The 23,808-nt window shown below is 47.0% G+C and overlaps 1 protein-coding gene across 1 annotated transcript in view; it reads left to right on the top strand.

Moving 5' to 3' along the window:
• LOC125943939 (sodium-coupled monocarboxylate transporter 2-like) overlaps positions 1–23,808 on the top strand; it is a 99,622-nt gene that overhangs the window by 65,837 nt on the left and 9,977 nt on the right. Inside the window, exons 11-14 of the mRNA XM_049663523.1 lie at positions 6,966–7,033; positions 7,116–7,202; positions 17,478–17,659; positions 19,929–20,029. Coding sequence (XP_049519480.1) covers positions 6,966–7,033; positions 7,116–7,202; positions 17,478–17,659; positions 19,929–20,029 — 438 coding nt within the window. The remainder of the gene's footprint in view (positions 1–6,965; positions 7,034–7,115; positions 7,203–17,477; positions 17,660–19,928; positions 20,030–23,808) is intronic.

Below are 23,808 nucleotides of genomic sequence, written 5' to 3' on the forward strand. Positions count from 1 at the left end.
AGCAGGAAACAACAGCGCGTCTCGCGGCCTTGGTCATGCCTTTGGGAGTGCATGGTTCTTCTAACTATTCAGGATGATTGACACACATTGTGGGGGAGCCCAGGGGCGGAATCTCATAACAGTTACAAATGCGAACCGGTTTGCTTCGCCACTTACGTCACTAAATAGGCCACTTCCAAGCCGGAGGTGGAAGACGGGGAGGACGCGACCAATAAAGGAGAGGGTGCCGCCTCTGAAGTGCACGTCATCATATGACGAGTTAATCGAGGAATTGCGGAATGTTACTTCTTGCTCAATAAATAGGAACTATTATTTAAATATTGCCCTGAAAGTATTCAATTATCGTCGCGTGTTGACATATTGTTTTATTGTACAGTCTGTTTCACACTTAGGGGAAATCTCGGAGCGCATTGCATCGCGATGCCGCGAGCGCTGGAGTCGTCTGCCGGAAGCATCTCGCGAGCTCGCGCAGGCGCAGACGGTCGAGGCACGTTATCTTGAACCGCGTCGACTTAAAACCCCTATATATAAAAAGTAGCGTCACGCTTTGAAGAATGCCGCCGCCTCCTCGTACACCCTGTCCAGGGCCGACGCCACGTCGGTATTGGCCTAATGGCATCACGTGGACCGTCGAGCCCCCGGGCGCTGGCTGCGTTTGTTTACGATCCCGCTCCATCGCCATTTTCGCCCGAGAAGCGTCTACCGACTGGCGAGGAGCACGACGATAGCAACGAACACAGTCGGCGATCGTCGAATCTGATCAGCGGTGAAAGGTAAACAAGTGCACGTGTTTCAAGCGGTGTAGGCGGTGCAACGGTCGAAAAAGGAGCTCGAAAGAGAGGAGAAACGAGGAGGAGGGAAGGCGGAGGAGGAGAGTGTTGCTACTTTTTATATATAGGGGCTTTACGTCGACTGCTACGGCGGCGCACCCTGGCCGCATCATCGGGAAGCGTGCTACTGTCAAGGGTAGTTCATCGTTACTGCGGGTACTGAGCCGATAATGTTAGCTAAACGTTGTGCGACGCCAGCCTCTGAGCCTTCATTGGCAAAAATGGGGTTCTACACACTTCTTTTGACAGCACGCTTCCTTTGTTCTTTCGAAAGGCCGAGGCACTGAGTACGTGCACGCATATTTCTTCACTGCGTGTGCTACCGTAATCCGCAGCGACAAGAAGGAGACACAAGAATGTGCGTACAACGTTTAGTTAACATTACCGGCTCAGTGCCCGCAGTAACGATGAACTGCCCTTGACATGTAGCACGCTTCCCGACGATGCGGCCAGCGCGCGCCGCCGTAGCAGTCGATGCGGTTCAAGATAAAGCTCCTCGACCATGTGCGCCTGCGCGAGCTGATGTGGAGGAAATGACAGGCGAGGGTTTTTCCAAACCCTGTACACTACAGCAAGTAGCATCCAAGAGTATTCGGTTCAAAGAGTAAATTCTGTGATGAGGCAGCAAACCTGGTTCACATGGTGTGGACATGTCCATCTAAGCATGATAGCTCGCGCACTCTAGAATCCTGGGAGACTTTGCTCTGCAGCCCAGACCCCAACGTCCAGCAGGAAATCATCGGTCAAGCCCTTGCTGCTACTGTGTCTCAAGGTATTCCGGCCCGCGGCTAGGGACGACGGGGGAGAAGGATTTCTCTCCCGACGTGCATTGACTGGTGTTTTTAATAAAGTTGTTCCTCCGCCTCCTCACTGACAGATGCGTGATGTTTTCAAAATTTGCGGTACCGCCCCGCTGTCTCTGACGGCCGCTGACGCAACCACAATTCTGACCAATCACGTGAGGGCATGGCACCGGTTCGTCTTCGCAACCGATTTAAGATTCCGCCCCAGGAATCCTTCAGCGGAAAAGTTGAAAACGTTCGTTTCTGAAGTAAAATGTTTTGGCCCGCCATATTCGGAGAAACTGTGAACTTCCCGGTTCCGCACTTTTGTGGCAGTCATGTAGATGGCGCCAGGCGAAAATTTTGCATGTAAGTGCGAAAACAGTATAAATTTCATCCTTGCTTTGCAGTTTGTCGCTGTGATTGTAGCATATTACAATAACAAATGACCATAGCTGCTAATGTTTCAGAAACGCGTCCTTTGATTATGGTACGGTTTGAAGATTATGTCGACATTATCGATGTTACCAGTGGAAAAAAATAGTGATAATCGTGCGTCCCGTACAGCGTTTCTTTTTGCTTTATTGGAAAAGTATGCATTGAGATTTTGAATTCGGACTTCTAATTGTTTCATCCAAAATCACAGCTTCGTAGCTTTAGTACGTTCCCGCAAAAATGGGCAAAAGAGGCCCAGAATGCTAAATACTGCTTAATTTCGGTCGCATTGTTCGATAAACTAATAAACGTACATCAATAAAATTTCGCGTCCTAAATGGAAATTCCTTGAACTCTAATTTTTCCGAAGTTTAGCTTCCTTGGGCGTATAGTTGCCGGGCTGCTTACAACAGAAGTTGCAATATTTGGCAATCTACAAAAAAAATTAACCAAAAAGTAAAAATTAAGGATTATTTTGCTGCGTCTAGGAAATAGACAAATAGGTCCTAAAGCTAAAGAGCAAGCCGCAACGCAGTAATTGCGGTAGTTTCTTCTAAATATGGTCAGAACAGAGACACACTTCGCAAAACCCCTGTATCTCATGCTTGTTCTTGAACATTTATTTCAAAACCACTATAATGCATTTCTTTATATGATGTATAGTTGGAATCTGCAAGAATTAGGCTTTTTATGGTATATACGACTACTTAAAAACCTACGTAGAACAGCCACAACGGTTCCTCCAAAGGTACTGAAAATGGGGCTTGTGCCGCAGCAGTGGCACCGCCACCTTTTACCCAACGATAAAAAGCGTGCGGCCGTCCGTCATGCAAGACGATTATTTTGAAGATAGCGCCCGCAGCAACGAGGGGATTCGCCTTCCTGCTGCCTCTCACTTCAAACCGAGCTACGCGGCGAGAACACAGAACACGCGAAGCTGTCTGCACTCACCGCACTAAGCACCCATCGCAGATCGCTTTCAAGATTGGGGCCCACGCGCCTCTTTCTTCATAGCGAACTCAGCCGCGAGAACCCAGAGCACACGACGCTGTCAGCAGTCGGCGCTCTCTGTCGCCATTGCAGATCGCTTTCAAGATACGGCACTCGCGACCGCGCCAAACGCATCCGCCGCCGGTGTTCGGTTTATAATGGCTCGATGCGGATGGAGAAGGGGCTAAAGAGCCATAACGGCTTCCAATGAACGGAACGTATTCAGCGCACCTGGCACCTCCACTAGTTTGCTTGAGTCATCAGTTCACCTTGCGCCGCCGTCAGCAGCAGTTCGTGTCACCCAGCGCTGTCGTTTGTAACGGTCAGATCAAGTTTCATAACATTGATAATGACACCGGGCTGGGAGATCAGCAAGTGGCACAATGTTTACGCGTACTTAGACATCCGCCATAGGAGGACCTGCTTATCTTGTTTTTAATTTTAGCGGGAAACAAAAAAAAATAATACGCTGTTAACTTAATTTCAATTCCTTTTTACCGATGCTCGCTTCAGCTGAAGGGTGGTATCAATGCCAGCGGACGCATATCCAGTTGCCTGTTTTGGTCGAGTGTCCGCTCTTGTTGAATTTTTTTTCTCTATGCTCACAGTTTCTACATTGCATAGTTTTTCAACGTCACTACAACGCTATATTTAGGGGACGTGCGAGGTAAGGTAGTCAGTCGGTGACCACTATGTTCCATTTATTCCGGATGTTCACGTCGAAAGGCCCCAAACAAATACATCTCGATCTGCTGAAACGCTCGGCGTGGAGGCTCGATCGGCTGTAGCCATCCCGCTGGCCTAGTTGGTGGTGTATTTCGTCGCTTGTATTCCCGCCGACATGTTCGCAATGTACTTCGACGTCGAGCACAAACCGTGCGACAGCCTCCTTCTAGACGTACAACACGGCAGAGGAAGAAACAACGTAGATCACGCAGTACAAGCTAATTTACGGAAGGAAGCCGGCCACGACGCTCAACGCCATGGTGACACAGGTTGCCGACGAAGGGAAACTTGACGTTGCCACCTATCTGAAACACGACGAAGAAGCACGAGAACTCGCCCGCCTGAATATCAAGAGCCTGCAAAGGACGGACAGCCGACACTACATTCTTCGACGACGCCACCTGCAATACGAGCTCGGCGACCGTGTTTCGGTTGGGACCCAGATACACGGACGAGGACTTAACGAGGAGCTTCTACGTCGCTATTGCGAGCCCTAGAAGTTCAACCAACGCATTGGCCCACTGGAGCATGCGGTCATGCCAGACGGCATTTCGCACCTTAACCTGTTCTGCCAGCGCTAACAAAATTTGCAACTTTGTTTTAACAGCGGAGCTGCTCTTAGTCAAACGAGCACCGTCGATGACCATGCCGTCACACAGGAGCCATAGAGTTAATATAACCAAACTCCAGAGGAAAAGCTCCCCATGGCAACCATGTACTGAAATCGGGAACCGCAAGGAAGCTGCTAGGGTTGGTAATATCGATGAACGATTAATCGATTAATTGATTAAAAGTATTCCGCAAGACGATTAATCTTCATCGATATGCACCTTCGATTTAATCGACCAAATTGATTAGACCAGTTCGATTAATCGTTTTCGAGTGTTTAACAGAAGTTGGGCGAAAATTATGTAATCGTACTAAAATGGCGGGGCACGAGCAGTGACTGTGCGGCTGTAGTAGAGCGACTGTCGACTGCGAGCCCTCACGCTTCCCTGTGGCTGTAGTAGAGCGATTCCGGGCCCTCACGCTTCCCCTCCTTTCCCCCAACCGCACGCGACACCACGCTTCCATAAACTGGAGGCTTGAAATGCCCTCGCAATTCAAGGCATACTATAGCAACCGAGTCGTCGATCGCCGTGCCACTCCGAGTCCACTAAAGACGTGGCACAGCATGCGTGCACGGTTCGGAGGACGAATTTGGCACATAGCGATAAAGTTCATCTCAATTCCAGCAAAACTCTAGCGTCCGAGCATCTACTCTCGCACGCTGGCTGTGCGGCCATTCAAAGAAGGAGTCGGCTCCATCCATGCATCCCAGCCAATTGACATTCCTTCGCTCTGTAGAAAAGAGCACGGCGTTTAAAATCCTAAATCCGTAATTTTATTTCCCAGTGCATGTTGTAATTTCAACTTTAACAAATCAAAGATTAATATTTATCAAGCGTTAATACACTTTTATTGCTAACTTGATTCCACCTCTCAAACATTAAAATAGGTTCCTACAAAAGTAGATAAACGTGTTTCAGCCTTTTTAAGGTACCTGGCCAAAATTTTGATAAATCAATTAATCAATGAAAATCCGTAAATCAAAAGCGATTGATCGATGAAAGGCTGAAATGATGAATGATTATTCGTTATTCGAATAAAAGGTTATTCGACCATCCCTAGGCGCTGCCATGTTGCTACCATTTGGGGGCACGCAGGCGCCAAAGACCAGATGGGATTTGGAGGAGGCGCGCAATCAAAGCGATCCCGAGCCTCCTTAAGTATATATGTTTGCGCCATCTAGTTAAGGCGCCTAGAAACGCAGCCTTAAGACATCGTGAATTTTACATCAAAATTTTTAATAGCCATGCGATCGTTCTGAAAAATTTATGCAATGAACTTCAAACGACGTCCGTGACGAGTGTTACTTGCAAGTGCTTTGTCTTGCATAACATTTTGAATATTTTTTGTGCTACAAAAAAGGTCATAGCAACATGGCGGTGCCTATGCGATTCCCGCTTTTCTCGCCCAGATTTTCCTGTAGAGTCGGCATACTAACTCTATGACAGGAGCAGAGCCAGAAAAGTGACGTGACCCGCTCGCCGGGAGGAGAGTAGCCGACAAATCAGAGCGCGAGCCGGGGAGGAGGAGGAGAGGCGACGGGGTATAATAGCAGGTGTTTGCGCCGCGCGCTGTTCGCGCGATGGACGCCGCCTTTCGCGAGCGGCGCGTAGAGAGTGGCGTCCATCGGCAACGAAGCCCGAGCGGCGTCCATAACATGGGCCACGAAGTGAGAACTGTAGAAACAGCAGATATGTGGTCGTTCCTTCGGTCTGAAACTACCCACAGCGAAAAAAAGAAACATACGTGGCAATCGCGGAAAAAGAACGACCACGCATCCAATGTTTCTACAGATTTCACTTCGTGGAAGTAGGTGAATTTTTTCTTTTACTTTTTTTTTCTTTACTAATTGTAGTTTTGCTTTTCACTCTCGTGTTGTGTGTGTAGAATCGGGACGATGCTTTTAAGAAGGGGGCATTGATACGTTTTAAGTAAACGTGTAGCCCGTGCCCGGACGCGCCTGTATGTATCAGGAATTTCTCGAATGTTACCGATAGTTCCCTTCGTTTGCCACCAAAACTTTTATAATCGCGACACAAATTTTATGCGCATAACGAATTGTGTAGTACTTTCTGGAAGCCGGACGCGTTGCCGCTGGCGTTGCCGCGGTGCCGCTGGCGGTTGAAAAGAAGCCTTGTACTCCGATCTTGCACGTTCGACATAGCCCGAAGACGCAGTTCTCCTTAAACCACAACAGCCCATGTTCTAGTGCTGCAATACACTTTCAAGGAATGATAATTGTTCTGCGAAAATGCAAACACATTTTATCTGAGCCGAAAACGGAATGAACAGACAAACATTCTAACGTCTTAAATGTCTAATGTCTAAAAAGTGACAGTCTAAATTACGAAAAAATTTTACAGCAGAGTGACTAAGTCGTTTCAAAGAGAAATCCAACAAATATTATTGCAGTTTCTTACTGCAGTTTTAGCTGCACTTGAAGAGCACAGAAAATCACTGATCACGAGAATATTCCACTCTACAGTTGTGACTGAAGCTGCCTTGATCTCTGTGGAATATAATGTCCCTACGCTTTTAAGTATCCAGCGGACTGAAATATATTTTTTTTTATTATTTGCCTTCTTTTTTCCAGCTTTTGCAAGTGGTGTCATAATGACGCTTTTTGCGATAGCCGTGCCAAAGCTGGGATCAGCTATACGGGTACGTAGTGTTGGGCACTACCCGTAGCTCTTTCACGTGTTCCCCTCTCGCGGTTTATTCACTGGCATTTATCTGTACGCAGCTGTTCACCGCCTTTTACTCATCCGCTTCGGGACCTTTCGCCGGGCTCGTACTCCTTGCCATCTCGTCTCCGTGGATCAAGGCAAAGGTAAGTTTCTGCCAGCATCGAGTCAAATTACCTGTCGCTGTTCCTGTTCGCTGAAGTGCATTTGCATCACTCGCTCGTTCTGCTTCCTCGTTCACACAACATATAGCAACACCATCTCAAGCGGCCGTGAAGTATTATGGCGACACTTACACAGATATTCGTGTCGCGTTGCCGCCGTCGATGTCAGCGCCACCGTACAGTACCTGATGCGAAGGCACAGACGCGGCTCGTGAGCCCAGGGCTGCAGGCCCCGTGATCTCGGAGACGCGGCACACTTAAATGGTACATGTTGTGGCAACACGGAACGCGAGCTTCACCACACGCACTCTCGCTCCCCTCTGCTGGTGCACCCCTCACGTCAGTGTTGTGAACGCAAGTGCTCGCGGTAATTTAGTGAATTCTCCTAATGCGTGCCCTTGATCGCATGACACCATGCTATTCTAGTCAGTAAGTTCATCTTTACTGCAGCCTATACAGGCCGTGATGGGGAGATGCAGCGGGGTGATGACGTTAGGGAATTTGCAGGCGCAAGTTGTAATCAGCTAGCACAAGACAAGGGTAATTGGAGATCACAGGGAGAGGTCTTCACCCTGCAGTGGACGTAAATATAGGCTGATGCAGAAGATGATGATGGTACAAGCCGTAAACCTCTAGCCTTAGTTCGGCCATTGCTCGAAACAGAGAGTTTATTTCTTTTAGAGCGCCGCCCTTTGTTTCTGCAGCGAGCCTTGGCTTCGGCGTCGTCGGCGTAACCGAGCGAACAGGCACAGCGAAGAATGAAAGAGCGAACGTTGAGCACAGCGGGGGATGAAAGACGGCGATGAAAGAGAGCGCGAGGAGGGAAGCATAGGAGGAGGGCGTAGCGGAAGCATGAGCCAATCAACGGAGGAGGCTCGCTGGGAAGCCCGAGAAGAACAGCGTAGTGCCGCACAAGACAGGCTCTGCGGCGACGATGGCTCCGACACCGCGCCAGACAAGCCCGCGTCGTCTGTTCTCCGACGCCGCTGCCGACACCGTATATGGAATTAAAGCGCTCCATGAGCGAAGGTCTGTGTGCGGTGGCTGGTGTGAATCGCGCACAGCGCCACCCACGTGCTGCCTCTCGTGATCTCCCGATTAGCGAGGCAGTCGCGCCATGCTTCGCTCCGTTTGCACGAGACAGATTGTCTGCTTCAGTATCTCGTAAAATTAAACACGTTTAGAGCTGCGCTCGAATTTAGAATCATGGAGTATCGTAATCGTCGGTGAATTTTTTTCGCCTCTCATTCATGCCTGCTATGTAATAAATTATTCACCTAAATTTTCGCGTTCACGGAAACTTTTCCGAGTTTTAACTGAACGAATGACCACCAGCCACTTTCACGGGACAGGGCTATACCTATCGGAATTTCAAATTTGCCACTTGTGGCAGATTGAATGTGATGAAGTCCTAATAAACCAGTCCCATAAATGATGAAGAATTAGGGTCTTTAAGTTCTGTGTGCTGGTCACACGTGTGTAAGGTGCATGCGCCGCAGAGGGTTTATCAGTGAGCCCTTGTTATTACGGTACTGTGAGTTTTGTATGCTGCATTCTTTGTCTTATCTTCTAGACTAGAGGAGATACTTCGTCTCCTTCTTTTTCCCCCGTGTAGAGTATCAGACAAGATCGTGCTAGCTCAAGTCGACCTCCCTGCCTTTCCTATAAAAAAATTGACAGTCACTGTAGCATACGCCAAAGAGGCTGAAAGCGAAAGCCTGCGCGATCGAGACACGTTTATTAAATGGACAATCTCATTCGAATGCGTTATTTCTTATTACTTGTTTTTTCCGACCAAAGGACGTGGGTTTGAGTGCTTTAGTTGACGCTGCCTTATTAACTTTGCCTTAACTAACCCCACCCTAATTAACACCAAAGTTCGAGGGTGCGACTCGCACCAAAGGTCATGTGTTCGAGTGCTTTATTTACTCTATAATAATTACCTGTGCCTTAATTACCTTGGCCTTAACGCCAAATCTGGTGGATTCAACACCCACGTAAGCTCGAGGGTTCGACTATCACCGAAGGTCGTGGGTTCGAGTGCCTGAATTTAATATAACTAAATAAAACGATGACGATGGTGACCCGCGCATTGTCAAATTAATTGCGTGAGCGTATAGCGTGCTTGACCCGCGCACCATCATAATTGTTGCCCCAGTGTTGTTTGCTTACGCATAGAAGGCAATGACGAAAGTGACCCGCACACCATCAGAAGTGCTGCGTGAGCATTTGTATATAGATAAGATACGAGACCGAGGCGATTTAGTTAGTGAATTATTACACCGAGTCGTCATTGTGTACGATTTCATAATGTGACTATTAGTGTATGTGTAACTGTGCGTTTCCGGGGGTGTATGTGGCTTTATGTTAGTGAGTGTGGACTCGGACATTCGATGATGATGATGATTATGATGATGATGATTATGATCTTTTGCATGGCTTGCACCCACTGAGGGGGATAGGCCAAGAATCGGGCGGCAGTAGGTAGTTGGACATTAAATTTTCTTCGAAAAGGTGCCGTGTACACAGTGCGGCGCACTTTGTTATCGTCTTTGTAGAATTGTGCCGTCATTGTGACTCAATGGTCGTATCGTCTCTTGTTGGAATAAACTTTTTCCTAACACACTTCCCTTTGATGACGCAGTTTTCGCTCAAGGACGTTGACGGTTGACTGAACGATGAGACTTATAAGGGTTCCGCCGTAAAAAAGATATAGCTCTCTCCTTTCAAGGCGTAGAAACGTGGAAGAAGAAGTCGAGTGCAGATGCTTTGACACATCGACAAGGTGGATATTAATCCATTTATCATTACCTTATTGCCACTTGTACTAGCATGCCTACTTTTTATATATTTATTGTCATCTGAATCGTATTAGAATTTATTCGCTTTATTATATTTACCAAAATTAGACATTTGCAAAATTTATTCAACTAGCACGTATATAATATCTGACCAACTCTTGGCCGATCCCCGTGAGTGGGTATGCGCCAAAGATGATAAGGTCATCATCATCATCATTAACATCGACTTCAGCTCCTCTCAATGTTTTGGACCAGGTTCTTTGCTCAAATCAAAAAGAATTGTACATCAATCGATGCAGTTCGCCGCCAGAATTACGAGGATACAAATATCTCACCGGTGGATGGATTTTTCGGACTTTCCGGGGACTTTTTCTTTCGAACGCGCCATCCTAACGGCGTCGTCGGGCAGGTGGTAGGCCTAGGCCTAACGCGCCGCTGCGCGAGAAAATGGCCTCCGATCCTGGTGTGGAGCTTGTGGAAGGCATAGAAATCAACAAAGAAGAAGCGGGGTGCTCGGGCTGGATCGAAGTCCTAGGCAGGAAGAGACGAAACATGACTGCACCCACGGTGGAGAACATCTACAAAAACGGCGGCCGCCACACGGCTGCCCCAAGAAACGTTCTAAAGTGAATAGTGGACGTGTCATGAATCCCTAGATAACTGAGGGACCATTTCAAGACTATTGTCAGACCCTGAGGAGGGCTGGATGTGAAGAAGGCGGATTGAATCATGTTCAAGTGCGCGCTGGCCACGGCGGCCTATTTGTCTCCGGAGCAAGTGTGTGACGACACATTGTGCGCCAACAACTTCCAGAACATTATAGTAGTTGCCACGCCATTCGAGGCGAACTCGCGTGCCTACGCCAGGGACCAGAAGATTCTCTTGGGATGTAGCTCCGTCGACGTGGCAGCGTATGTGACTGCGTCAGACGACACGTGCAAAGGAGTGGTAGGAGGGATTAACCCAAACCTCAGCTACGAAATTTGACTGAAATGGTTGTCAAGCGTACAAATCCCGTGGCACTGGGAGTCAAAAGAGCCAAGAGAACACCCACAATCGTGGTGCTCTTCGAAGGGCAAAAAGTACCAAAACATGGTTATTGTGAAGGTCGCAGATACTCTTGCACCCTTTATCGCAAGCAGGTGGACGTTTGTTATGCATGCGGTGAGCTCAGACATAGATCCGATCTTTGCCCTAATGGCGAAGGTCACAAGAAATTTCGGGGATGCGGCATGTCTTCACCGCCAGAAGACCACCAACATGACCCGAAATGGCCAACATGACCCGGAGGCATGCCTCTTCCCGCAAACGGTCAGCCTCAAGAGGGCTTTCCCACTCCAGGGACCGCTCCAGCAGAAGAGTGCGCTCCTGCTCCCGGGGGCGCTCGCGCTCAAGAGTTCGAGCCCAGGAGGCGGCTATTTTTGCGGACAAGGTTAAATCGCATACTACGACTGCAAAAAAGGTAACAAGAGACAATCTGCATTGGAAAGAAGGACGAGAAATCACAACGTTAAAGCAGGAGAACGCGGAGATTAAGAAGGCACTGTGAAAGCTTAGGGCAGAGTTTGAGCTCTTTCGGCACTCGCAGAGCAGTCCCGGTGGCACGTCGATCAAGCCTAAGCAGGTGGGTGGGCAGGCTAAGTGCAGAGCTCTCCCCCACTGCGGTGATTGAAAATCAAGCGGATCAGATGGAGTCACCAGGGCCCGCACCTAAGCTCACGTGTGGTGATCGTGCGGTGATAGAAGACTCCTTCGGCAAAATCAGGGAGGCCATAAGATTTCAATCCGAGGCTACGGAGCACTTGGCCGGGACCATTACCTTTCTAACTCGTCGGATGGGGTTGCTTCAATCCAAAGTGATAGACCTCAACAAGCCGAAACTTACAATCGGTAAGGTACAGAAGGCACAACACGACCAGCCTCAGTTAGCAGCGAGCCATCTCGCCGCGATAAAGGGGATGCTAAGTAAAGTCACTTGAATTGCGCCAGCTTTCGTAGGCGTAAGGCTGCGCTGGACAGTCTGTCAAAGCACAAATGTTTACGCTGCACGTCCTGCCCCTGCAGGAAACCCTCTGAGAAGTGACAACTTTCTCTGGATACCGCGTGGTTGCAACGAAAAGCGAGCATGGCAGGGGTATCACCGCAATGATTAGAAAGGGTATCTTTTTTCATGAACATGAGTTTAGAATTAGTAATGCAGACAATAGTATAATGCAGTATAGAGGCGCAGCTGGTCGAGATTATCACTAGTGTGAAGATTAGACAGAACTTGTTCATCATCAATATTTATAGTCCTCCTTCGTCTCGGAGGCAGTGCTTTCACGCCCTCGTAAGCAAGGCAACAACTATCGCCGGTTCTTCTTCTTTGTGGAGTTTTACGTGCCAAAACCAGTTCTGATTGGCACGAACACCAAGGGCAACCAGCGATAAGGTATTGATAGACTAATTTAAAGAAGAAGGCGGAGGGTCATACCTAAGTTTACCTTCTCCAATACCTTACCTTTAAATACCTTCTCGTAGGTCCAACGAACGCAGTAGCCCCCCACGGTACGAAGGCGCGATCGCTCCGGGTCTCGATGCCCATTTCCCAGAGGCGGAGGTAAGGGCGGTCCTGTGCAGCTTGAATGGCAGATCAACTCCCAGCCCGGACGGCAGAACGAACAGGCTCTTGAGGAATCTGGGTGATAAGTCTATCAGCATTATATTCAGGGAAATAAATAGCATTTGGGAAGGGGGCATAGTCCCGGAATCATGGAAGCAGGCGACGGTAATTCTCATCCCCAAATCCAGAAAATTGCCTAGCCTGGATAACTCACCAAATTTCACTCACCTCACGCTTAAGCAAAGTGCAATACACGCTATACACAACAGAATCTCCAGGCACATAGAGCTTAAGGAGTTGTTCCCGTACAACATGGTTGGATTTAGGCCTTCACTCTCCACTCAGGATCTAACACTTCTGCTCAAGACTCAGGTTATTGACAATTGAAGCAGGGACGTGAGAGGCATATTGGCCTTAGATTTGTCTAAGGTGTTCGATACAGTCGATCACGATTTCATTCTCAAGGAAATCTCTGCGCTAAACCTGGGGCGTAGATTCTTTACCTTTGTGGACTCCTTCATCCGGGGAAGGACGGCGGCTATCAGATTAGGACAAACGAAATCAGAACCATTTGAGCTCGGACGTAAAGGTACCCCTCAGGTTGCGGTAATTTCCCCCCTTCTATTCAACACTGCGATGCACAAGCTTTCTAAGAGATTATCAGCTGTACAGAGAGCGGAACATGTCCTCTACGCTGACAATATCATAATTTGGTGACCAGGACGTTCGGAGGCGGCCGTCGAGCAGGTGCTCCAGGAAGCCCTAGACGTTCCTTTCTTGACGGAATCTCCCCGAAATAATCCGAACTTTCACTATACAGGCCATCGAGACAGGGGTTTCGAGCGCCCTGTAGATCAGATTCATATTATTGTTTATATGAGGAACGGTCAGAAGATCCCCAGAGTCGACTCCATGAGAATCCTCGGGCTGCTGCTTGACTCCAGGGGATGTAATGACAAGACCATTGCGCACCTAACGTCCAAAACTGAACGCATTATTAGACTGGTGTTAAGAGTCTCTAATAAGAAAGGACGGATTGATGAGGACAACCCTGCTTAGGGCGCATCACGAATTCCTCATGGGCCACGTCAATTACGTTGTTTCAGCCTTACATTAGACAAAAACGGAGAGGGGCAAACTTGAAACCCTGATGCGGAAAAAACATCAAGAAAGTGTTCGGCATTCCGATTACAGTAAGCACGGAGCAACCATGCAGCTGGGGGTGGAAACACTACTCTCGAGCTGATTAAGGCACAAACGTCTACACAGGTTTTAAGCTTTCGGGCTCTCGGGCAGGCTGACGTCTTCTGGAGGCAGCTGGTCTTCGGCCTAGCTTCAGCCGGGAGGAGATGATGCATCTTGACGTTAAAGTCACAGATACCTACGTCGTTGGTCCATTTCCTAGAAACGTACATGCGCAGCACCATAAGGGTAGGCGAGCAGCGCGAGCTAAGGTGTTTTTAAAGAACACTTCAGGCATTGAATCCTTCGTAGATGCCACGCAGTATGGTTGCGCGGATAAATTCAGTCTCTTCTGTTAACGACAGGGGTGAACTTCACTCCGCGGCTTCGGTAAGGACTACCATGGTCGATGTGGCTGAACAGGTTGAAATCGCAGTTGCGGTTTTGATCCCAAAAATTGATTATTTACACGGACCATTGCGTGGCGGTCAGGGCCTTCGCCTCGGGCCTCATAGCAAAAGAAGCAGCAGCGATTCTAAAAAGAAAATCACATACAGACTCTGTCCACCGCATTACTTGGTTCCCAGCCCACATGGGAGATGGCGTGTTGCCGGGTCGCCTGAACCCCAATGAAATTGCTCAACGCCGTACGCAAGACCTCACGAGCCGTGATGGGGGTGGGACCTCTGCGCGTTCGGAGAATATTGGGCATAGTGCATTACGTTCTATGAAATTACGGCACATTACAGTACAGAATTCTTCCCCGCAATCCGGACAATGAGGATCTATCTCTGTCCATCATAATTATTGGCTTCACTTTCTCAATATATGAAGCAGCAGGGGTAATTTGAGATCGCAGGGAGAGGCCTTCGTCCTGCAGTGGACATAAATATAAGCTGATGATGATGGTGATGGTGATGATGAAGCAGCACAGACCAAGTAGATAAAATTGGTATTTGCTGCATTCATGTAGTTTCAATTCAAATTAAAATGTTCATAAATCAATACGTAAACATACATACATACATACATACATACATACATACATACATACATACATACATACATACATACATGCATACATACATACATACATACATACATACATACATACATACATACATACATACATACATACATACATACATAGAGGGGAGCGGTGACGTCTTCCACCTCCCCATCCCAAATTGAGTAGAGCACAGTCCCGTACGTTCAGGATACTTCATACGGGTTCTTACCCATCGAGAGGCATCCTGAGTAGACTTCACACAGAGATAGATCCTCATTGTCCGGATTGCGGGGAAGAATTCTGTACTTTAGCCTACATGCTCTGGCAGTTCCCTGTGTTACATGACTTCAACAACATCGAGGACTGGGACAAGGCCATCACGAGCACTAAACAGGAAGACCAGTCCAAGGTTGTCCAGAGGGCTCGTGAGAGAGCAGAGAGGCATGACATCCGGCTTCAATATGGAATTAGGCAACAGCTAGCCAAGGGTCCTCTCTGAGGCTCCAATGGCTGGCTCCTCTGGACCTTAATAAAGTTTCTTATCTGACTGTCTCCCTCCTTTCGTAATAAAATAACGGCTGCAGTTACAGCCTATTCTCGGAGAGGGATGCTCGCATCTGTATACCAGGAAGCCAAGTGGCTTCAAACTCAAAAGAATCATACGTTTGAATATCGCAGTATCTTTTCGTCAACTGGACTGGACAAACTTTATTTGGGTCCTGCAGCACGCGCTTAGGGCGTATTGCCAATTACTTCAACACTGTAATACATTTAGGCCATCATATTTATTGGCTTCATTTTCTCAATATATGAAGCAGCAGGGGTTATTTGAGATCGCAGGGAGAGGCCTTCGCCCTTCAGTGGATATAACTATAAGCTGATGATGATGGTGATGATGATGATGATGATGATGATGATGAAGCACAGACCAAGTAGATAAAATTGGTATTTGCTGCATTCATGTAGTTTCAATTCAAATTAAAATGTTCATAAATCTATACGTAAACATACAAGGATGAAGCCTCGTCATAATTAAATGTACCATGTTTACTCAATTGTAACGCGAGTTCTTTTTAATTATTTTCATTGAGTGAACTATACCTAGCGTCACATTCGAACAATGGCAAAATTTACTATAATAAAGCAAATATTCTAAATTCCACGGTCTTTAACGTTACCTTGGCAACCTGTACCTTTACGTCTCGGTTCAATCCATAGACAAGTCGACCAAAGTCAAAACTTCCTTTTTGTTCGAAGCGACGCTATTTTCGCTGTACTTGCGACTTGGTGTTAGGGTTACGGTTATGCATTACCCTACGGCCTTCCGCGCTTCGAGTACATTCATTCGCATCTTGATAGAGACGCAGAGCGTTCGGTATGACGGCCGCTTCGAGAGACGAGTAATTTTGAGGGCCAAGGATCTGGGAAACTCCGCCGCGGCTCGATCTCAATGCAATTACGGTCCTCGGATTGCGGCACCAGTAGGAGGCCGGATTGGTCAGAAGGATCTCGTAGTCACCTGGTACTCTCCCCGAATGAAATGGTTGAGTGATCTTTTAAGTACGTAATCTCAACCGAGCTTGAGAGAACGAATGACTTGATTCTAGTCGGGCGATCACTTTCGGAAATGTTTCAATTTCGCGAGACTTGGCTCGTTTCCGTACAGAACCCCTCGTAGTATACGGCCGACAGCACTCTTGGTGCTGACAAACGAACTAGGCAAAGCGCCAGAAAAACTTGTCGGGGACGTTTTCGGTTCCCATCCAGGCGAAATTTCCCGAAAGTTAAATTATCTCCCAACGTGATATCCCGAGAATACCCGCCAAGGAGAGGTGCTTGTGCTCCTCAGACGACGGTGATAAGTGAAGATAATTGGTTGCCGAATTGATTCCCCGAATAAAAGCACCCTTTCTCGATCTGTTCGTCTCGCGTTTCATTCGCGGTTTTGTTAGAATTCTTTTATTTTACGGCCTGAAATGTCGACCCTCGCGTTGCAATCGCGGTCGGGATACATTCGAGTAGATAAGCTACTTATGGGAATATAAAATTCACCGAGGATTACAATACACCCTAATGCGAAATTTGAGCGCAGCTGTATACGTGTTTTCCTTTCGCGATATACTGGCTGTCGCGGACAATCTATCTCGTGCGGCACGTTGCAGATAGAGCTAAGTGTGGCGCGACTGCTTCGCTAATCGAGAGATCGGGAGAGGCAGCATGTGGGTGATGCCTTGGCGCTATTCACAGCAGCCGCTATAGACAGACCGGCACTCATGCAACACTTTATTTTCATGTCTGGTATCGGTAGCGTCATCGGAGAATACACGACTCGCACGCCTCTGGCGCCATCTCGCAGCCATCGTCGCCGCAGAGCCCATCTTGTGCTGCACTGCGCTTTTCTCGTCACGTTTACGTCATACCATCCTCCTCCGCTTGCCGCCTCAAGGTTCTGCTACACCCTCCTCCTCCGCTTTCATCCTCGCGCTCTTCGCTATCGTCGTCTTTCATCCCCCACTGTGCACGGCGTTCGCTCTTTCATCCTTCGCTGTGGTCGTTCGCTTGGTTACAAGGCACGACGCCGACACTCATCGCAGGAATAGGCGCCAAAGAGTTTTCGTCTAATATTTGGTACTCATTTATTTAGTCTTTCTGCGTCATTGCAGGCAGCAGCATGGGCAAGCCTGCTGGTGTGCGGCCTGCAGCTATGGCACGCCATTGGCAGGGGCCTGTCAGGCATGGCGACACCACCAATCCTTTACGGGACGCTGGATCGTTGCCCATTGCCCACAAATTTAACTGACGGAACGACCACGCCCGCTTCGACACACGCGATGTCACATGAAAGGTTTGTGTTCCGCGACCACACACATACATACACCAAAAAAGTTAGCTCGCTGAAATTAGAGTGTCACTGCAAGCAGCAATAAAAGAACTGAGTAACATCACTGAAGTTGTCTAAGTAGGCGTAAGCATACCGACCAATTTCAGTTCCTCCCACAATTTAAGTAGGCCCACCCCTAAACTTTACGTTGGGATAACCGCAAATTTCAAGTTGCTCCATCCCAAAATTCAAGTTAGACCACCCCCAAACTTAAGTTGCCGACTCCCAAATATCAAGTTGGCCCACTCCCTAAATTTAGGTTGGCCCACCAAAAATTTCAGGTAGCTCACCCCCACCTTCAGATTTCTAGTTGCCCAGACACTTAATTTAAGTTTGCCCAAGGCCAAATTTCAAGTCGGTGCACCACCAAATTTCAAGCTCGCCCTCCCCAATTTATAATAGACCACCCACAAAAACAGGTTGGCCCTCCCCTAAATATAAATTAGCCCAACCCAATATAAGCTTCCCTATGCATTTTCTCTGGAGCGGTATGTATGCCTATTGGTATTTTCTCCGAGGAATGTTATATTACTTTTGTGGAAATTTTTGCTTATTGTTTATAAAGCTACCAATCATCTACGTATATTTACGATATTATAATGAATAAATGTCGTCACTCCGCAAATTTTGCATATTTGTGCAGATGGAAGGCATTACCCTTTTAACATGAGTTCGCGTTACGAAGCTGGACCTTCGCCAGAGAATGCTTCTGAATGAGTAGAGTAGGCTCCTATTCTATTATGGTGCTACAGGCAGGAAGTAAACTTTATGGTCTTGTGTCGCCTGTGTAGGGAAGCAGAACTTGACATGATAACCTTGTGAAGAAATGGCAGCCTCAAACTGATGCGTGTGGGGCGGCAGGCGCGATGTATTGCATCGGCAAAGGAGCTCAAGGCGTGCTTCTACACTTCAAGCGACATTACCTGTAATTTTGCTATCAAAAGACCGAATTTGTGTTGGTGGAGAATGCGCCAAGAGATGCGTGAAACATGACAGATCTGTGCCATGAAAAAAAAATGACATGCTGATTGTTTTTGTTTTTTCGAGTGCAGCTCATAGGCGCCTGTTCCTGCGTCCAGCGTCGGTGTTCCTGGAGTAACCAAGCGAACGAGCACAGCGGATGAAAGAGCGAATATGGTGTGCAGCGGGGGGGGGGGGGGGGCGAAAAAAAAGCTGCGAGAGCAAAGAGAGAGCGAGGAGTAAGCAGAGGAGGATATAGAGCAGAAGCATGAAGCGGAAAGTGGAGGAGGATGCTATGGAGAAAGCGTGAGAAGAAACGCGTAGTGCCGCGCAAGACGCGCACTGCGGCTCAGATGACTATGAGGAGACGCCAGAGTAGCGAGCACCGTCGGGAGGGCCGTCTGCGGCGGCTGCTGTAAATCGCAACCACGCGTCACCCACGCGCTGCTTCTAGTGATCTCTGTATTCGTGACGTAGACATGCAACAGTTCGCTCCGTTTCCAGCGTGCCACACGAGACAGACTGTCCGCGCCAGCCAATATATCGCGAATTGAAACTACGTATAGAGCTGCGCTCGTAATTGTCGGTGAAATGTTTCTTTGGGTTTATGTGTTACCGTGTTTCTTTTTTTATTTAGTGTGCAGTGTGTGGAATATCATTTCTTCTTTTACAATGTTTCTCGCACATCAGCCACCTACTTAAAAATATCCGGACTATCAATGCATTCGGAAGTTGTTGCAAATGTGAAGTACTGCCTAATTCTTCAGCAGTGCCACAAACGGCGCTGTGACAATGTATTTTGTGCTCCTACATTATTTCCCCTTTTACCAATCTTGGCAAGTTCTTTACATATTAGTCCTTGAGTTGCACTCCTCACGAACATTCCGATTATATAAGCATAAATAAACATGATCTTGCCGTGAACAGTTGCTAGTTCTCCAATTCATACTTTCGTTTGTCCCTCCTTTTTCTTCCCTTGTAAAACACGGAGCAAGACATCAATAATCCCTTGTTATTCTTTATGTTCTCACCTGCTTCGATACCGTAAGACAACTGTAAGAATATGTGTTTTGCTGTAGCCAGCTTTGAACATTCTGTTTAGTGCTATCATTATAGTAATACTCATACTCCTGAATTAAAGAAAATATTTAGCACTTATCGATAAGCAGGTCAAGCACTCCGTAGGTGTATGCCTGCTTACAGCTGTGTTGATGTTTTGTTTGACTGTGGCAAGTGAGATTTAGTACCTTATGTATATGCTCTTTCTGTGCAGCTCAAACGTGTTCCCATTGTATCAGCTTTCTCACATTTGGATTTCATTTGTCGGAGCTCTGTTAACAATGCTGCTCGGCACCATCTTCAGCATTGCCAAAGGTGCGTACTGTGCTCGTTTCTGTTCGTATTGTAGGAAGCGAAAGGCTGTGGCGCCAAACCCAATCAGCACAGTTCAAAAAGGCTCAAGAGGTTGTCTGATAATCTGAACATGATTTAGCCCGGATTGTAGGTCTCTCGATTCTTCTTCATCAAGTGAGCGTAAATAGTGCGATACACTCATATAAAAATGATAACTTCAAAGTCAAAGAATAGTATAATGTTTCCGTATACGTGTATACGCTGAGAACACCGTGCTAACGTAGAAAGCCTTGCAAAGGGCAACAGACCCGTTTCTTTCGTAACGATTGCGTCATGTGTCATGACAATGTGCATTAAAGTCAAGATGATTAAGGGGTTCTGTTTGGAATACTGGCAGAATTATCTTTCTCTGTTCCACACCTTTCGAATAGAAGCTCGTACACTTTGCGAGTATCAATTTTGCACGTGAATTACCTCGCTAAACAAAAAGTCACAGCAGGAATAAATCCCGAACTCAATTTGCTCAGCAGCTAAGATTTGTCCTCCTTATTTTTAGGAATGTACTAATATTGAAATTTCTGAGTTGCAGCCACTATGAATATTCGACCAAAGTAAACTTACCATATCGAATTAAATATAGAGTGCTTTCTCGATTTTCAACAATGTGAAACATGAATCTTATCGTCAGGGCCCCGCTAAAACCTACACACGGTAGAAGAAAGAGACAGAACGACGTGACAAAGCTCAGTCTTTCAACGAATTGTCCAGTTGTCCAGTACTTCAAATTCCTGAGTCTTCGTTTAGCCCTTTGTATGTTCGGTCACTGCCCTTTAAACCAAAATTATAACCAACTTACCCAGTTTACTCTATGCTTATGGAACATCGATATTGCTCGGAATCCATTAGGCAAAAGAATTGGCTGATTACGTTATTTGGCACATGTGTGTGATGCTATTCGCAACTGAACATCAGGACAACTTAGAGGCTCGCAAATAACGGAAAACTGCATTCAGGTATTTAGTGCTTCATGAAAATGACAGTACTGAAAAAAGCGAAACAGCATGGTGGTGTCGTTCATTGTATAAAAGATGGCGTTAATTGACCAGGAGAAGTTTGATACTGCAGCGCCACGCATTGTTTCGAAGGAGTAGAAACATGGAGCGCCTGGGCAAATAATGTTTTTATACGGCAAATATTTCCTAAATAGTATTCCACAAAGGGATTCTTTTATAAATGAATAATAATGGTGTTGAAATGAGAATAGAATACGCTTCCCGTGCGTTTGCTCTGACGCTCTTTCCTGTCCTGATTTTTTCCGTCCTTGGTTGCGTCTAAACACTACGGAATAAGATGAACCAACTAGCCCAGCAACAAGTCCTGATACGTTTACTCAGGAATTGGCACCAGTCTTCTCATCCAGACTTCTGTGTCCTATAAGAATGGATTCCTTCCCATCAGGGCAGATAAGGCAATGAGCAAGCTTATTCGTTAGCCCATGTCGACATACCGAGCATCCCTATGTGATGCCAGGATGTCAATTGTCCTACAGCTTGTGAATGTGAGCACCACATGGAAAGCCGCGCTCAAGAAAAAAAAAACAAGACCTGCTAATCCGGCATGCTCCTACCGACTCTCTCATACCTCTTTACGCATGCAAACCCATCTGCCACCCTACAATAACTTCAATTATGACGCAATTAATCGTCACATTAAGCGTAAACCTCGCACATGATTCACACCTGGCCGCCCTTGGCCGCACCACACCAATACTTGTGGCAGAATTCGTGGCTGTCACGTCTGCCACATCCAGGGGGCGCTGGCTCCCGTTAAAAATTCGTGAGAGTCACTAGAAAAACAAGTTTTCAGAGTCGCGAAATGGGCCCCTCCTCTAGCAACGTGGAGCGGCGGTTTCCATAAAGCTTTCAGGCCACTGCCGCCATCGCTCTCACCGTGTTGAGAAAGAACGTCCAGTTTCACGTTTGTTTCAGATTGTGGTATTGTTTTATGCCACATTTTTCTCGTCCTGTTTGAAATAGTTTGTCATAGCACCAACAACCGTGGCTAACTACTCTTTTGCAGTTTCTTTCGCATTTTCATCGGTGCGGTCCGCTGGAAATTGTGAAAAATCAGGAAAGCGCCAAGTGAACGATGAGTAGGACTAGATTGCTTTGCTGCATCGTACAAGTAATCTGACGAATAGTTGCGACCATATGCACCCGTCGCTGCCCGAACATCACTAAATTGTGTCTTGCTGACTATTTGACTAACGTTGAAAATATGCTTTTGCGCCATAAAACCTTACCTAACTAACTAACTAAATAACGTTGAAAATATGAACAGCCTGTGACACAACGCGCTCGTGAAAACGACCCAATATAAATGCGTTAATTTCCCATGATATCTAAATTGGCATATAGTCACGGTAAGACTTTACTTCCACATGTGGATCTGTAAGCAGTTAATGATCGTGCAAGAGTAACAAACCGTTTGCCGAAGTTTCACTACTGAACCAGTGTGATGTCGCCAGTTTGATTTTCAACCCTGGCGGCTGTCCCATTACAGTGCGGGCAACCTTAAGCGATAACGCCCCTGCACTGCATAGTATATCACAGTGCACCTACCAACCTGTGAGCTTTGTAAATTGTAAATATGCCTCGGATACACCATTTCGTATTGGGGAAAGAGAGGAGGGTGTAGTGTGTCTTTATCTACATGGTTTCATCATACACACTTTAGTAAACATTACTTACCTTTGGACGTCACACAAGCAGCAGTAAACTTGGTACAGCAGAAACTGATAATATCGTTTTTAGATCATGCTTAATTTTTTAACAGTGGAGCTGTTTAAGCCGAGCGTAAGTCCGTAACGTGCGAACAAAAATTGTGGGCCGATCCTGGAGGTTGTGCAGAACGGGTCCATGGGCAATGGCCCATGGACCCGTTGCAATAGCAATGGCCCATGGACCCGTTGAAAGCAGATCCCCTGTGAACTGGCGAAGCTGAGCCTGGGTAAGTCTAGCTATGCATGGTTGGGACTACTTAAGCTTAGTCAGTCATTGATAGCCAATCGATAGCCAATCAATAGCTAATCGATAATTTATCAATAATCAATAAATTCCGGAAAATTGTGGGGATGACTTCGTTGTGCTAAGCCTAGCCCGAGTTCGTGGCCAATACCTTGCGATAGGCAATCTATACCTAATCCATAATCGATGAATAATCAATAAATTCGCAAAAATGCTGGGGATGACTTGGTAGTGCTTAGCTTAGCCCAAATATGTAGCCAATACCTTGCGATAGCCAAGAGATAGCTAAGCAATAGCTAATCGATAATCGACCAATAATTAATATATTCCGGGATATGCTGGGGATGACTTGGTAGTGCTTATCCTAGCCCAAATACGTCGCCAATACCTTGCGATACCCAATGAATAGATAATCGATTATCGATCAATAATTATTTAATTCCGGAAAATGCTGGGGATAACTTGGTAGTGCTTCATCATCATGAGCCTATATTTAAGTCCACTGCAGGACGAAGGCCTCTCCCTGCGATCACCAATTACCCCTGTCTTGCGCTAGCGCATTCCAACTTGCGTCTGCAAATTTCCTAACTTCATCCCACCTGGTTTTCAGCCGTCCTCAACTGTGCTTCCCTTCTTTTGGTGTCCATTCTGTAACCCTAATGGTCCACCGGTTATCCATCCTACGCATTACATGGCCTGCCCAGCTCCATTTTTTTCGCTTAATGTCAACTAGAATATCGGCTATCCCCGTTTGTTCTCTGATCCACACCGCTC

The sequence above is a fragment of the Dermacentor silvarum genome, chromosome 3 (assembly GCF_013339745.2).
Source record: "Dermacentor silvarum isolate Dsil-2018 chromosome 3, BIME_Dsil_1.4, whole genome shotgun sequence".
Taxonomy (NCBI): Eukaryota; Metazoa; Arthropoda; class Arachnida; order Ixodida; family Ixodidae; genus Dermacentor; species Dermacentor silvarum.